The 13957-nt window shown below is 43.7% G+C and overlaps 1 protein-coding gene across 1 annotated transcript; it reads right to left on the bottom strand.

The window, feature by feature from the left end:
* Positions 1-4102: 4102 nt before the first annotated feature.
* PA2G4 (proliferation-associated 2G4) lies at positions 4103-13929 on the bottom strand. The gene is made up of 13 exons (XM_012753377.2): positions 13667-13929; positions 10621-10749; positions 10235-10340; positions 10073-10142; positions 9376-9468; positions 7451-7514; positions 7129-7207; positions 6897-6975; positions 6680-6813; positions 6301-6395; positions 6044-6171; positions 5739-5792; positions 4103-5199 (listed from the first exon to the last, which is right to left on the bottom strand). The coding sequence occupies exons 1-13, from the start codon at positions 13752-13754 to the stop codon at positions 5134-5136; spliced, it is 1185 nt and encodes a 394-aa protein (XP_012608831.2). The 5' UTR covers positions 13755-13929; the 3' UTR covers positions 4103-5133.
* Positions 13930-13957: the final 28 nt, after the last annotated feature.

Genomic DNA, 13957 nt, shown 5'->3' with positions numbered 1-13957 from the left:
TCCAGCTCTAGCCAAATTGTGGACTACACGACATAACCCGGGCTGTTAGCAATATAGTTTTCTTGACATCTTCCGTAGCACGAGTAGTGACAGAGAACTAGCTGTACTGGTAACAGGGTCCCCACCAAATAGAACCGCAAAAAAACACATAATAGACAAGAAGATTTGATTCTTCAGCTGAAACAGCAGGTGATTTATTGTATACTTGTTACACTCAGCCACAACTGAGAACAGAACTAGTCCAGTATGTCAGGTCCAGAGCAAAGGACTAGTAGGGACTGTTTTGGTATGAGCAAGATGGTTCTCTCAGAGGTGGCCTTGGCGAACAGATGGCGGTGAAGTTCTAGATCCACCGAGAGGCAAGTTCCAGACAGTAGCATGCAGTCCAACAACTTGTACTAGCGTCCCCGGACTCTGGCATTCCATGTTTCTGATCTTGTGGCCTTCATGTGTGCACAAGCAAGCAGTTTACTTGGACCTCTGCCTCATCTTTCTTCTTTTGCGCTTCAGCCTGAAAAGCAGACACGAGAATACAACCCGTCTTCAAGCCAGAATTGTTTCCCTCCTCCCCCACTCAATCTAACGTGCAAAGAATACAGGGGGTGGCAAAGTGAACAAACACCACGGCTCTACTGCACAGTATTCAATAACCGATTCTGGCAAGGCAAGCCTCTCAAAACGCTTTTCTCCTAAAGTGCTTTTAGAATTCCAAACCAAATGTTCTTAAGTTTTGACCAAGGCGCACTCCACTTCTTTGGGCTGGGAAAATGTGAACATACCTGCGCATTCGCTTCTTCCTCCACTAGCAACCGATCACGAAGGAAAAGAATTAAAAGAAAGATTAGTATTACCAGGCTTGGGGAGGGGTATGAAGTGCACCATTTACCAAACACGTTCTCAGTACGAAGGACTGAACATTTGATCGCAGCATTTGCATCAGTAAATTAACACCCTCCCTCAACATAAAACTCTTAATTCCACCTTTTTTTTCTACCCCATTCTCTTTTCCCCACAGCACTTGAAGACTACCCCTTCTGTTTTCTCCCCATACTATCCTTCCTCTCCCACTACCTGTGGGGCACCCTAGAGAATCCAGCGGTTCAGGTTTATGGCGGACTTCCCTTGCCTGGGTCTCCCCCTACCTCCCAAGCTACTAGAGACCGCTCACCTTGGCTCTCATGGCGCGGAGGTTTCTACAGGAAAAGAGAAAAAGGATACAGTTAGCTTGCTGTAACGATGGTAGGTGCAGAGGTCAGATGTTAATGGATTGTACACAGAATCCGAGCCCAGCCAGCACTAACACTCACCTACAAAGATGGCGTTAAGGCCAAGAGAAAGCCAAAGTCCCGCCTACGGCTATTTAATAGCGCGCTCCGTGTCGTCACTTCCGCTATCCAGCCTATCCCCCCCTCAGGGGCGGGGCCGTACGATGGGAGTTAACAATGACTTTTGGCTCCTCTCAGATAGCAGGTAAGTGTTTGAGTTAGGAATTCCCTTGGAAAAGAGAGTATTTTGAGTTACCAATCTTCCCACCCCCCTATTATTATGAAGACATCGTATTATTTCAAAGTGAGCACCTATTTTCACTATTGGACCCAGAGGTGCAGACCCGAAAAGGATAGTAAGTTACGCCTTGCTTCTCATTGCTTCTTGGGAGTTGCAGTTTCCTGCCGAGTCCTCCATTTTACTTTGGATAGGTGGGGACTGAAAAAAAATTTCCAATTGGTTTTCGTGATTTGCCTTATTTTTTAAAATAAATTGCATATACTCTAAAATAAATAAAAAGGAAATTCGATTTTGGAATTTCTGAAGGTCCTAAGATTCCAGAACATAGGAAGATGTTAAGGGGGCAGTCGGTAGTGCTGCTATGCTATAAAAAGAGACCCTCTCTGCCGGGCGTGGTGGCTCACGCCTGTAATCCTAGCACTCTGGGAGGCCGAGGCGGGTGGATCGTTTGAGCTGAGGAGTTTGAGAACAGCCTGAGCAAGAGCGAGGCCCCATCTCTACTAAAAACGTAGAAGGAAATTGGACAACTAAAAATACATATAGAAAGAATTGGCCGGGCATGGTGGCGCATCGGGAGGCTGAGGCAGAAGGATCGCTTGAGCCCAGGAATTTGAGGTTGCTGTGAGCCAGGCTGAGGCCATGGCACTCTAACCCGGGCAACAGAGTGAGACTCATGTCTCAAAAAAGAAAAAAAAAGAGACCCTCTCATGAGATAAAGCAATTCTTTTCCCCTATAACTTCGGAATACAGTAGCTGACCACGGTTTTCCCCTACAATACTTGACGCAGAATGTCACTACAGATTGCTGGCCACATTGCATCGTTTGTTCAAAAAATACTTCAGTGGGATTCTCTAACTAGCGGTGAAGATGAAACCAATGGATAGGAAAATTAGCTAAATACTCTTTAGGGAAAGGATGACATTTGGTGTTAAGATGAACTTCCCACTCTTACAGCATGGTCAGGTTAGAAGCACAATAAAACAAGCAGTTCCCCAAAGATTTGGCTACAGCAAATTTAATTTATGGAGGATGAAGAAGAACCTTAACCACACAGACTCTATCTTATCAATTAAAATATTGTAAAATTTTGTGTATGTGATTGCTATAATTCTTCTTTTTTTGTTATGTTTTATTATACAATAACTTCACTTTTTTTTTGAGACAGGGCCTCTCTGTTGCCTGGCTAGAGGGCAGTGGCATTATCATAGCTCACTGTAGCTCAAACTCCTGGGCTCCTGCAATCCTCCTGCCTCAGCCTCCCCAGTAGCTGGTACCACAGGCTGGCCCATGCCACCACATCTGGCTAATTTTTCTATTTTTTGTAGAGATGAGGTGTCTCACTCTTGCTCAGGCTGGTCTCAAATTCCTGCCCTGAAGCAATCCTGCGTTGGCCTCCCAACATGGTAGGATTACAAGCATAAGCCACTGACACCTGTCCTTTAACTCTTGAAAACAAAAAAATTTTAAATTAGGGTCCTTGTTCTAATTGAGTTGTTTGAATGCTGTCAACATCAGAATATAACACCTTTTTGGTTGTGTTTTTGTCTTTTTCTTGAGACAGGGTCTCGCTCTGTGCCCAGGCTGAGGTGCAGTGGCACAGTCATAGCTCACTGCAGCCTCCAACTCCTGAGAATCTCCTGCCTCAGCCTTGCAAGTAGCTGGGACTACAGGCATGCACCAGGACACATGGCTAATTTTTCTGTTTTTAGTAGAGACAGGGTCTCACTCTTGCTCAGGCTGGTAGCGAACTCCTGAGCTCAAGCGATCTTCCCGCCTCAGCCTCCCAGAGTGATAATATTACAGGCATGAGCCATGGTGCCCTGCTGAAAATGTTTTTTTTAATATACTTTATTTTTTGGACTAGTTTTCAGTTCACAAAATTGAGAGGACGATACAGAGATTTCCCACATATGTCCTGTGTATTGTCTCCCCCATTATAAACATCCCTTACCAGAGTGGTACATTTGTGACAATTGATGAACCTGCATTGACATCAATATCATCCAAAGACCATACATGGTTTACACCAGGGTTCACTCGTGGTGTTGTACATTCTGGGTTTGGACAAATGTATAATGGAGAGAGGGGTGAATAGGCATAGCACAGGATTTTTAGGTCAGTGGAACTACTCTCTATATTTTAATGGGGGATGCATGTCATCATACATTTGTCCTGTGCTTAAGTTTTCTTCACTATAGTATTTCAAGGTCAGTAGTGCCTCCCATGTAATAAAATACTCAAATCTACTTACCCACCCAAGTTCACAAAGCCTGGCCCCAAAATTAGTGTAACATCAAAGACATTCTTCCTGAATCAAGATATACTTTGTGTTTTTTTGCAGTATAATTAAGTATCCTAGTCCTGAACAAATGTCAGCAGTGAGGGTTACATGTCTACTTTAGAAAATTAACTCACCAAGCACCCATAGATGATTTACTGTATCTTCAAAGAATCCAGGGTTTCCCAACCCAAGATATTTGTTGTTTTAGGAAGATAAAATTATGGCACTATAGAAAAACAGTTGCACTTGCTAACTACTTCCTCAACTGACACTTTCCCCACCTCCATCAAGTAACAGCATACAAAAGCACATCATTATGAGCAAATCCAAATTTATTGTAATGCCATGTCATTTTCAAAAACCTCTTAAGTTAGTGGGAGCCCCAGTTCCCTGGGACAGCATGCCAGAGGTACTGAAACTTGTCACCTTTCTCTACAAACCCCCAGCAATCCAATTCAAGTCCGTAGCTTCAGAAAGCCAGGAGTTGTTTCTTCAGTCAGTCTACTCCTATGGTTCCTGGTTTTTGTTTCAAGGGAGGGAGGTCACGATATTGCAAACAGGGAAAACCAGTTGAGCTTCCAGCTCAGGTTTGTATAAGATGGAGTGAGGGAACACCCCCCACTGACCCCACAGAAAAGGACAAGGTTGAGATGGATTACTTCTTTACAGCTTTGTGAAAATGGAAGAAAAAGATTTACAAATAAGGATCCATTTGATAGATGAGAATCTCCTCATAAATGGAGGCTCCAGCTCCTAAAAATGGGAGGGGCCTGACTAAACAGCCTGAATCAGAAGAGAAATCTGCCACACGTGAAAAAAAAAAAACAATCTGAAGAACAGCTCCTCTTAATTTTGAGGCCAGATAAAATACTTGGGGAGAGTGGGAAGAGAGGAAAAAGGCCCAAACAGATGGGAAAATGCTGACATCAGATTGGCATTACAAAAAAAAAAAAAAAAAAATCAGCTGAGTGTTTAGCAGTGGTGGCTAATTTAGCCTTCTCCCTGTTCTGTAGTAGGGCCACAAACCTTGACCAAGCAGATAGTAGTAGAAAAGGCTAGAAAGAGGGGCCTGAAGACGATGGATTTTGACTCCTGATTTTATTATTCAATTTTTTTTCTGTTTAAAGTAGTCTTCGGTGGCTGGGAAGCCTTGCCTCCCAAGACCAGAGTCAGTTGGAGCTGGTTGTTGTTGGAAGGGAGTGGGTTGGGGAACTGGGATGGGGGCAGGGAGACCCCACTCTGCTGGCGATCCTGGGTGTAGAACACGAACTGCACTTCACAGAGCCTGGGGTGTGGTGGTAAGGGGATGAGGCAGGAGCAGCAAGCTGGGGAGATGGGACCCACCTCAGTCCCCAGCTTCATTTTCTTCTAATGTTTCCCCACTGGTGGCATTCTCTGCAGTCTTGGAGGCCTATATATTCAAGAAAAGGACAGAGGACTTGTCAGTTTCTAACTGCTTGGGGATAGTGTCTTAGGTACCAGAAATAAAAACATCTTCATACTCTGGGTCAGGGCTGAAATATGGATATATAGACAATCCCTGACTCACAATGGCTGACTTAATGATTTTTCAACTTCACAATGGCATGAAACCAATATGCATATCATGATACTTGATAATTTATTCAATAAATTACATGAGATATTCAATACTTTATTATAAAATAGGCTTTGTGTTAAATAATTTTGCTCAACTGTAGGCTAATGTAAAGTGTTCTGAGCACATTTAAGGTAGGCCAGGCTAAGCTATGATGTTCTCAGTAGGTTAGGTGTATTAAATCCATTTTTTACTTAACTATTTTCCATTTACGATGGGTGTATCAGGATATAGCCCCATCACAGGTTGAGGAGCATCTATCTATACAAAAGTCCATACCCCACCATGACCCAGGAAGGTGGAATAAAGAGGGATCAGGTTCACGGTGCTATAGAAGGATGATCATAACACACCTTCTTTTTTTTCTTTTTCTGGGTTTTTCGACTTGCAGAACTCTGGAGGAGGGCCTGGAAAACAGAAAGAAGGCAACAAATTTTGAGGAAATAAAAACACAAATTGTAGTTGGTCCGAGGGTTGTGGGTTATTGTTAAGCTGATTTAACACTCCCCCCACAACCACGCTTGACTAGCTTAAAAAAAAACAAAAAACACAAATTGTTACTGTCAGTCCTGCGGCTCTTTTCAGGACTTTGCTGGCATTTAGCCCTTACTCCCAGGGGAAGTGCCACATACCCACCACCTTCTTATTCTACACTAACCTTCAACTCTGCATCCTGGACCTCCATCTCAGACTTGTAGAGCTCAGGCTCAAAGGGACCACTGGTTATCCTCATAGGGCCATTGGGCATGAGCAGAACTGTAAATTTAAACTGGGCAACAAATTCACCTATGGAAAAAATGAAAAGTTTTGATAAAACGTTCCTTTGTTGTACTTAGCTCTTCTGAAGTTATAGGAAAAAGAAGGATGCCATATAACCAGGGGCTCCACAGTGAAAACTCTCTTCTTTGAACTCACCCTCCTTCTCATAGAGAACATTAAATGGTTGCAGCAGTTCATGTTTGGCACACTCCACCACACCCATCCGAGCCTTCTTCTCATCTTCAAATGCTCTGGGTAGGAGAAGACAATATTCAGAAGTATCCTTAACTCCCCATCCAGTGTTACCATGTTTCTAAAAATAGCTACTACCCTCAGGCAGAAATCATGCTCAGGATTGCTCTTTTACATTACCTTGAATGAGAAGCAGACAGGGAAAGGGAGGGAGCAAGCAAGTGCATGCTACATGTTTAGGCAGGAAGGGACAGGAAGGGAGAGATATGGGAGGGAAAAGCGTTCCTAGGTGCACGGTCTGAGTCAGAGTGGTTCCAAGTCCTGTCCTTGCTAAGTGCAGTACCTTAAAGTAAATGGCATGGCATCAAAACGCCTTTCCACCTCACTGAAGAAGGCACGTGAAGTTTTCATTTTCAGGCCATACTGTTTAGAGGGGTCTCGTTTATAAATGGTGGTTCTCTGTCCTGCATCCTTGGCCTACAAGAGTACATTAAGTCACCTTTGGTCTGGTGAACATACCCTTAGTCATTCTGCTTTGCCAACTCTGGTACTCTCCTCACCTTGCCTTCTCCTGAGCTGACGAGAACATCTACAGCATATACTTCATGTACCTCAAATTCAGCTATTTCATGGTCCTTCCTAAAAGGAATAGAGAGAAAGAGAACATTAAAAGTACTAAGTAGCTCCTGGGAGCTTTGAGTGGAAGGTGGATAAGATTAAGTTGGGAGTGTGGGAACAAAGATGATGAGTTGTCTGGTGTGACAGAAGGTGAATAGTGGGGTTGGCACCTACTTCTGCTGGTCTGTGGGATTCTGGATAATGGTTTTCTCTCCATCGATGACATGCTGCTTCAACTGATGTGACAGCATACCTGTATACAGGACACAGCCTATGGTACCAGCTATCTAGAATCCCAAAAGGTTTCCAAATCCACCCACCTAAGTAGTTTGAAGGGGTGGGCAATGAGAAAAATGCCTGGTTATGGAGACACATGGCACTGAGATTTCTGGCTTAGACTAAACTAGAGCCAGGATGGATCATTAAGGGAGCAAAATCCTTAATTCTGCTAAACCACTTGTTCTTAGACCCTCAACCCTGTTATCTGAGGTCTCACCTTCTATTGGCGTGCAATTAAATGAGTGAGCAACTTTGTTCCAAGCTTCTGTCACTTGTGTGTTCTAGAAGTGCAAGATTAAATAAAAGGTTAAATATCAGGGGCTAATAAGTTCTCAATCATGAGAATAAGCAGCACAAAACAACAGAGTTCTCATATCCTCCATCAACTGCCAACAATTTTTATTCACTGGTTTTTCATTTCATAGCCCTATTATCCCCCTATAACCTAAAAATACCTTATATAGATGCTATGTTCCTGAACTTAAAATGGGGTTACGTCCTGATAAACTCAATTTAAGTTTAAAATATCTATAAAGTCGAAAATAAATTTACTATACCTAACTTACCAAACATCATAGCCTAGTCTACCTTAAACATGCTCACAACACTTACATTGGGCAAAATTATCTAACACAAAGCCTATTTTAGAATAATGTTGAGTATATCCTGTTAATTTATTGAGTAGTTATGCAAACTGAAAAACAGAATGGTTGTATGGGTACTCAAAGTACAGTTTCTACTGAATGTGTATTCCTTTTTTGAACAATTAAGTCTGCATTTGCATATCATTTTACAAAGCACTTTGAGAAAGATGGTCTAATTAGATAATTCTTAAGGGTGAACAGGGCAGACATAAAACCCAGTCTAGAAGATGAGGACACTCAGTCTCATCAGGGTTAAGTGATCTGCCCAAAGTTAAACAAGTGTTAAGTGGAACAATCTGGTCATAAACCCAGGTTTTCTGATGTTAAGTCCAGTGTTTCCTTCTTTATATCTGGCATTATAACATTTTGAGAGGGGACAGCAAACCCTTATTTTTTCTTTTTTTTAAGTCTCTTTCAAACATGATCTGATCCTCACCAAAGCTACACTTATTAGACAAAAAAATGTAATCAGAGCTAATATTTATTGAATATTTAATTATGTGGCAGGTACTATAAGTACTTTATGTGGATTATCTCAATTGTCACCACAACCCTATAAGAATAAAGCACAATTTTATTTTTCCCGTTTTACAGATAAATTTGAACTCAACATTATTTTTAAGCAGTAAGGGACACTAATAGGGTATGGACCCAATTTGATTTCATAGCTACACCTGCCATTATAGAACACTACTTTCCTGTGAAAATACATAAATATGTAAATAATAAAAACAATAATGTGTAAAATAACAAATTCAAGTCTGTACTATATGGCAGGCATTGTTCAAAGGGCTTCATAACAACTTTATAAAGGTAGGTATCATCACAAGGAAACTAAGACAGAGGTTTGGGTAAAAATAATGTAATTAAGTAATAAAAGTACAAATTGATAAAAAGTGTGAGGAATAAGCACATAGGGTCCATACCCTATTACTGCCCCTTACTGCTTGAACACAGAAAAAGAGAAAGAAAAAAAGGACAATGTTTTAAGTATTGAATAGGCCTCTGGGAATCAAGTGTGTGTTAGCGATATCTCCACTGACAATCTGACATGCTTAATTTTTTTTGCTCATGAGAACTTTATGATCCCTCGGCTTCCTAAGTATCTTGCAAAGTACAAAACTAACTTTTGGCGTCTCTTTAGCCAGTACCAGTTTACTGGTACAATTATCTCTCCCCTGCCCTTTTAATGATTTTTGTTCTATGAGCCTTTAAAATTAATTGAGTGTTTGTCTCTGTGTTTTATTGTAGGCTACCTACCTCAAATTATTTTGGGAAAAGATGCACATACCAAACATAAACAAAGCTCTCTATAGGCCCCACGAAGAAGGGACCATATATTCCCATATACCTAGCATGGAACTATCTATGGTAGGTACTGTGTAGCTAATTTTACGAAGCTGTTTTATAAGGGGACTGTAGAGGTGGTTCGTAATAGCTCTAGTGCCTAATACATCCTTGGTTCTATCAAGCTTTGGAGTTGGATAAAATAGCTTACCTGGTTTCCAGGTTTGACCAGGCGTAGGGCAGCTTCAGCACAAAGGTGAGCTGCCTTAATGACATCTGCTTTCCGCCCTGTTACTTGGGTCCCCTGTAGATAAGGACATGTAATCAGTGTCTTCCTGGAAAGCCTGCTAACTCAGCTGGCCATTTAGTTAATATCTAGCTGTGTGCCCATATGCAAAGGTGAGCCAATAAACAGGAGAGAAAAAAACCTTTCTCCTAGCCAGGCGTGGTGGCTCACACCTATAATCCTAGCACTCTGGGAGGCTGAGGCGGAAGGATTGCTCAAAGTCAGAGGAGTTCAAGACCAGCCTAAGGAAGAGTAAGACCCTGTCTCTACTAAAAATAGAAAGAAATTAGCTGGACAACTAAAAATATATAGAAAAAATTAGCTGGGCATGATGGCGCACGCCTGCAGTCCCAGCTACTCAGGAGGCTGAATCAGGAGGATTGCTTGAGCCCAGGAGTTTGAGGTTGCTGTGAGCTAGCCTGATGCCATGGCACTCCAGCCCAGGAAACAGAGTAAGACTTTGTCTTAAAAACAAACAAACAAACAAAAAAACTTTCTCCACTGGTTCTCTAGAGGCTCTCTCGAAAAACTTATATGGTGATAGGGGATGGGGTTAAGAGATAAATGGCAGTACACCCCACCACCACCTAGGTTGAATAGAGATCAAAAGCAGGCCACCTACCTGAGCTACACCAACCACAAAAGTGTGAGCCACATTAGCGATGAAGCCATCCACGTGGACCCCAAGGTCACTAAAAGGCAAGAGCAGAGTACTGCATTAGGAATCAGCACTATGTAAATGCTTAAAAAAAAGGACAAATGCTTTAAAATGGTTTAACCTTACATTTTTACCAAGTCACCTTCCTTGAGAATATAGTCCTGGTCGCTCTTCAAAGGGGAGAAGTGACATACACAGTTATTTACTGAAATGCTGGTGGGAAAAGCAATACCTGTAAAGAAAGAATCATCAGCCTTACTGCTTTGCTCTCTACTGGGAGCCCTGTTGCCCTTCAGGAAAATGGAAGGATTTTTTTCAGAGTTGTGCTTAAGTTTCATCAGTTTGGATTGGGTAGGAAACTTGTATTCCACTTGCCATTGCAAATTTCCAAATATCTCAACCAGAGGAGTTGGGTAGGGACTGTATCATTATAATAAAAAAAAAAAAAAACAAGAAAAAACACATAGGACCAAACAAGAGTTAAAGTGAGGGACTTTTTTTTTTTTTTTTACCTTTCTTCATTTCCTTTTCTTTCTTGAAGATTTTCCCTGTCTCTTCCATAATCATGGCATCACCTTTCTCACACAGGCTCAGTACCGACACACCTGAACTGGATGCTTCCACCAAAGTCCGAAGTACCCCTGGGGACAGAATCCCATCATGTCAGCCTTGCATGTATTCACTTATCTAGTTACTACCCAAGTAATACCTGGAAGTTGGACTCAGAGTTTCTTTCTTTTTTTTTCTTTTTATTTTTTTTGAGACAGAGTCTTGCTCTGTTGCCCAGGCTAGAGTGCCATGGCGTCAGCCTAGCTCACAGCAACCTCAACCTCCTGGGCTCAAGCGATCCTACTGCCTCAGCCTCCCAAGTAGCTGGGACTACAGGCATGCGCCACCATGCCCAGCTAATTTTTTCTCTATATATTAGTTGGCCAATTAATTTCTTTCTATTTATACTAGAGACGGGGTCTCGCTCTTGCTCAAGCTAGTTTCAAACTCCTGACCTCGAGCTATCTGCCCGCCTCAGCCTCCCAGAGTGCTAGGTTTACAGGTGTGAGCCACCGCACCCGGCCTGAGTTTCTAATATTCCCTAGTGCCACTGCCCTGAGGCTGAAAAAGGAAACAAGTTTTGCCTCTTGGAATGTATAATCTCTAATTTTTACCTTCTTTTCCTTAAAAAAAAAAAAAAAAAAAAAGTCAACACTCCCTTCTCTCCCTTACATTGTGACAGTAGTTATAAACAACTTTCTCCCTAATCAAGGCCCCAAACTTTCCAAAAATAATACGTTTGGTGTGTTAGTACAGAATTATGAATTTCGGGGGCTCTGGCCAAGGTATCCCACATACATGCAAAGAGGATTAGAAGAAATTTATAGGCATCAGGGACAATGGGAAGGTAGACACAATTGCTGACTCGAAGCTGATGCATAGTTAAATGTTCTGGTCTTCCCTTCTCAGACACCCTAACTAGGTGTTAGTAATCTCAGTTTATGTAGACTTATTTCCTCACAAACAAGTGTATAAGCCGAGACTTAATCTAAGGTCCCCTGGGTTTCAGGGGACCCATGGCTTAGAACTTTCAGTAGATCTCAAAGATGTATGTATGTATGTGACCCCAAAGTTTCAAAACTGGTATCTGAGGCTGGGCGAGGTGGCTCCCGCCTGTAATCCTAGCACTCTGGGAGGCCGAGGCGGGCGGACTGCTCGAGGTCAGGAGTTTGAAGCCAGCCTGAGCAAGAGTAAGACCCCGTCTCTACTATAAATAGAAAGAAATTAATTGGCCAACTAATATATATATAGAAAAAACATTAGCCAGACATGGTGGCACATGCCTGTAGTCCCAGCTACTTGGGAGGCTGAGGCTGTAGGATTGCTTGAGTCCAGGAGTTTGAGGTTGCTGTGAGCTGGGCTGACGCCACAGCACTCACCCTGGGCAACAAAGTGAGACTCTCTCTCTAACAAACAAACTAACAAACAAACAAAACCTGGTATCTGAGATCACAAGTGCCTCAAGTTATAAATTGCAAGAAAGAAAAAATATTTTTTTTTCTGATTCAAACCATTAGCATGAAATACTAAAAGGCACAAAAAATGACGATACTATATAAAACGTGCATTGTTATAAAGCATTCATCTGTCCATGCCCTCTCCATAATACATCCTGAACTTCAGGTTTTGTTTTTGATATCTGTTTTGGTGATTCTTTGGAAGCTGGAAAATAGGACCAAAGGCATCCTAAATGCCTCCTCCCAACAATCTTTACTGTCAAAACCATTTAAAAGCCTAAGGACAGGCCGGGCCCGGTAGCACTCTGGGAGGCAGAGGAGGGAAGGATTGCTCCAGGTCAGGAGTTCAAAAGCAGCCTGAGCAAGACCCCGTCTCTACTAAAAACAGAAAGAAATCAATTGACCAACTAAAAATATATAGAAAAAATTAGCCGGGCATGGTGGCACATGCCTGTAGTCCCAGCTACTGGGGAGGCTGAGGCAGGAGGATGGCTTGAGCCCAGGAGTTTGAGGTTGCTGTGAGCGAGGCTGACGCCAGGGCACTCACTCTAGCCTGGGCAATTAAGCAAAAAAAAAAGCCTAAGGACAAGCAGTTTCTATCCTCCTAACTGGGTTTTAAAATGGAAAGGTGAATTGGAAAGAGAAAACAGAAAGTGAGACATCTGTCTAGAGTGGCAGGCAACTGCTTAAGAACATCAGAGCACAGCTCAAATAAGGATGACTTTTGACAATTCTAAAATCAATCCTCCCTGTTCCAGTACTCTTCACAAAAGCTTGCCTAATTGAGGTAAGAGGAGAGCCCCCAAACACTCCTGGAGTTGTCAAGTCATTGAAAGCAAATTTGAAGGCTAACTACAGCTATCTGCACATATTGGAGGGGTGACAGGAATGAAAAACTTCAAGAAAAGCCAGATGTATCTCCAAGATTTGTGTTAGGAGCTCCAGCAGTGCACGCCAACGGTCCCCTGAGCTTGCCCAAGGGTAGTAGGGGGCCCCCACCAGGGTAAGAGCTGAAGTAAAGAAGGGAAGACTCCAGCAAAGCACGTGGTGTAGAAGCTGGTGTCAGGGACAGTAGTGGAAAAGGGAGCCAACGATCCACATGGGGACCCAGCAACACGTGCTGGTTGGGCTCCTGACGCCCCAGAGACGCTACAAGACAGAGGGGCGCTTCTGTCGCCAACAGCTGGGCCCTTCCTTTTCGAGGTGGCCTCGCCGCTGCCAGAATCAGAGGAAACAGAAATCCTGACTGAGGAGGTAAGAGCAGGAGAAGACGCGCTTTGCCCCCTAACCAACGGCCTAGGGTCGGAGCCTGCAGGAAGCCCCTCTGCGCTCTTCCCGGTCGCCCGCCCGCACCTCCACAGACTCCAGCCCAGGCCTGGCCGCTCAGGTCCCAGGCGCTACACCAGGCTTTCCCACCACGCCGCCCCCAGCGGACCAGTGTGGGCCCATCAGTAGCTTTCTCCGCATGACCCCGCCGCTCCAGCCCCTCCGGGACCAGCCTGGCACTTTTCCCTCTCAGCCTCGATTCCCGGACCCCTGAGGCCGCACTCACGGTTGGCGATGTCGCCCCCCATCTTATACTTGGTCACCACCAGGTCTTCGGCGATAGTTTGCTCCTGCTGCTCGTCCTCGCCCGACATCTTCCACCACCACCACTGCAGTCTCGTTTTCCCTGAGCCGCCGCCTCTGTCTCCTTTCCCAGCCACAGACTGTGGTCAGAGCCCCCTCGATCCGCGAGGAGAGAGCGAGCGAAAGCGCGAGCAAGCAAGGGAGCGGGCAGGCAGGCGAGAGCGAGAAGCTGCGAGCGCGCGGGCTGAGGCGCAGGGCACGCTGGGACAACGAG

Source organism: Microcebus murinus, chromosome 10, assembly GCF_040939455.1.
Source record: "Microcebus murinus isolate Inina chromosome 10, M.murinus_Inina_mat1.0, whole genome shotgun sequence".
NCBI classification, from domain to species: domain Eukaryota; kingdom Metazoa; phylum Chordata; class Mammalia; order Primates; family Cheirogaleidae; genus Microcebus; species Microcebus murinus.
This window is presented reverse-complemented; position numbering and strand designations above follow the sequence as displayed.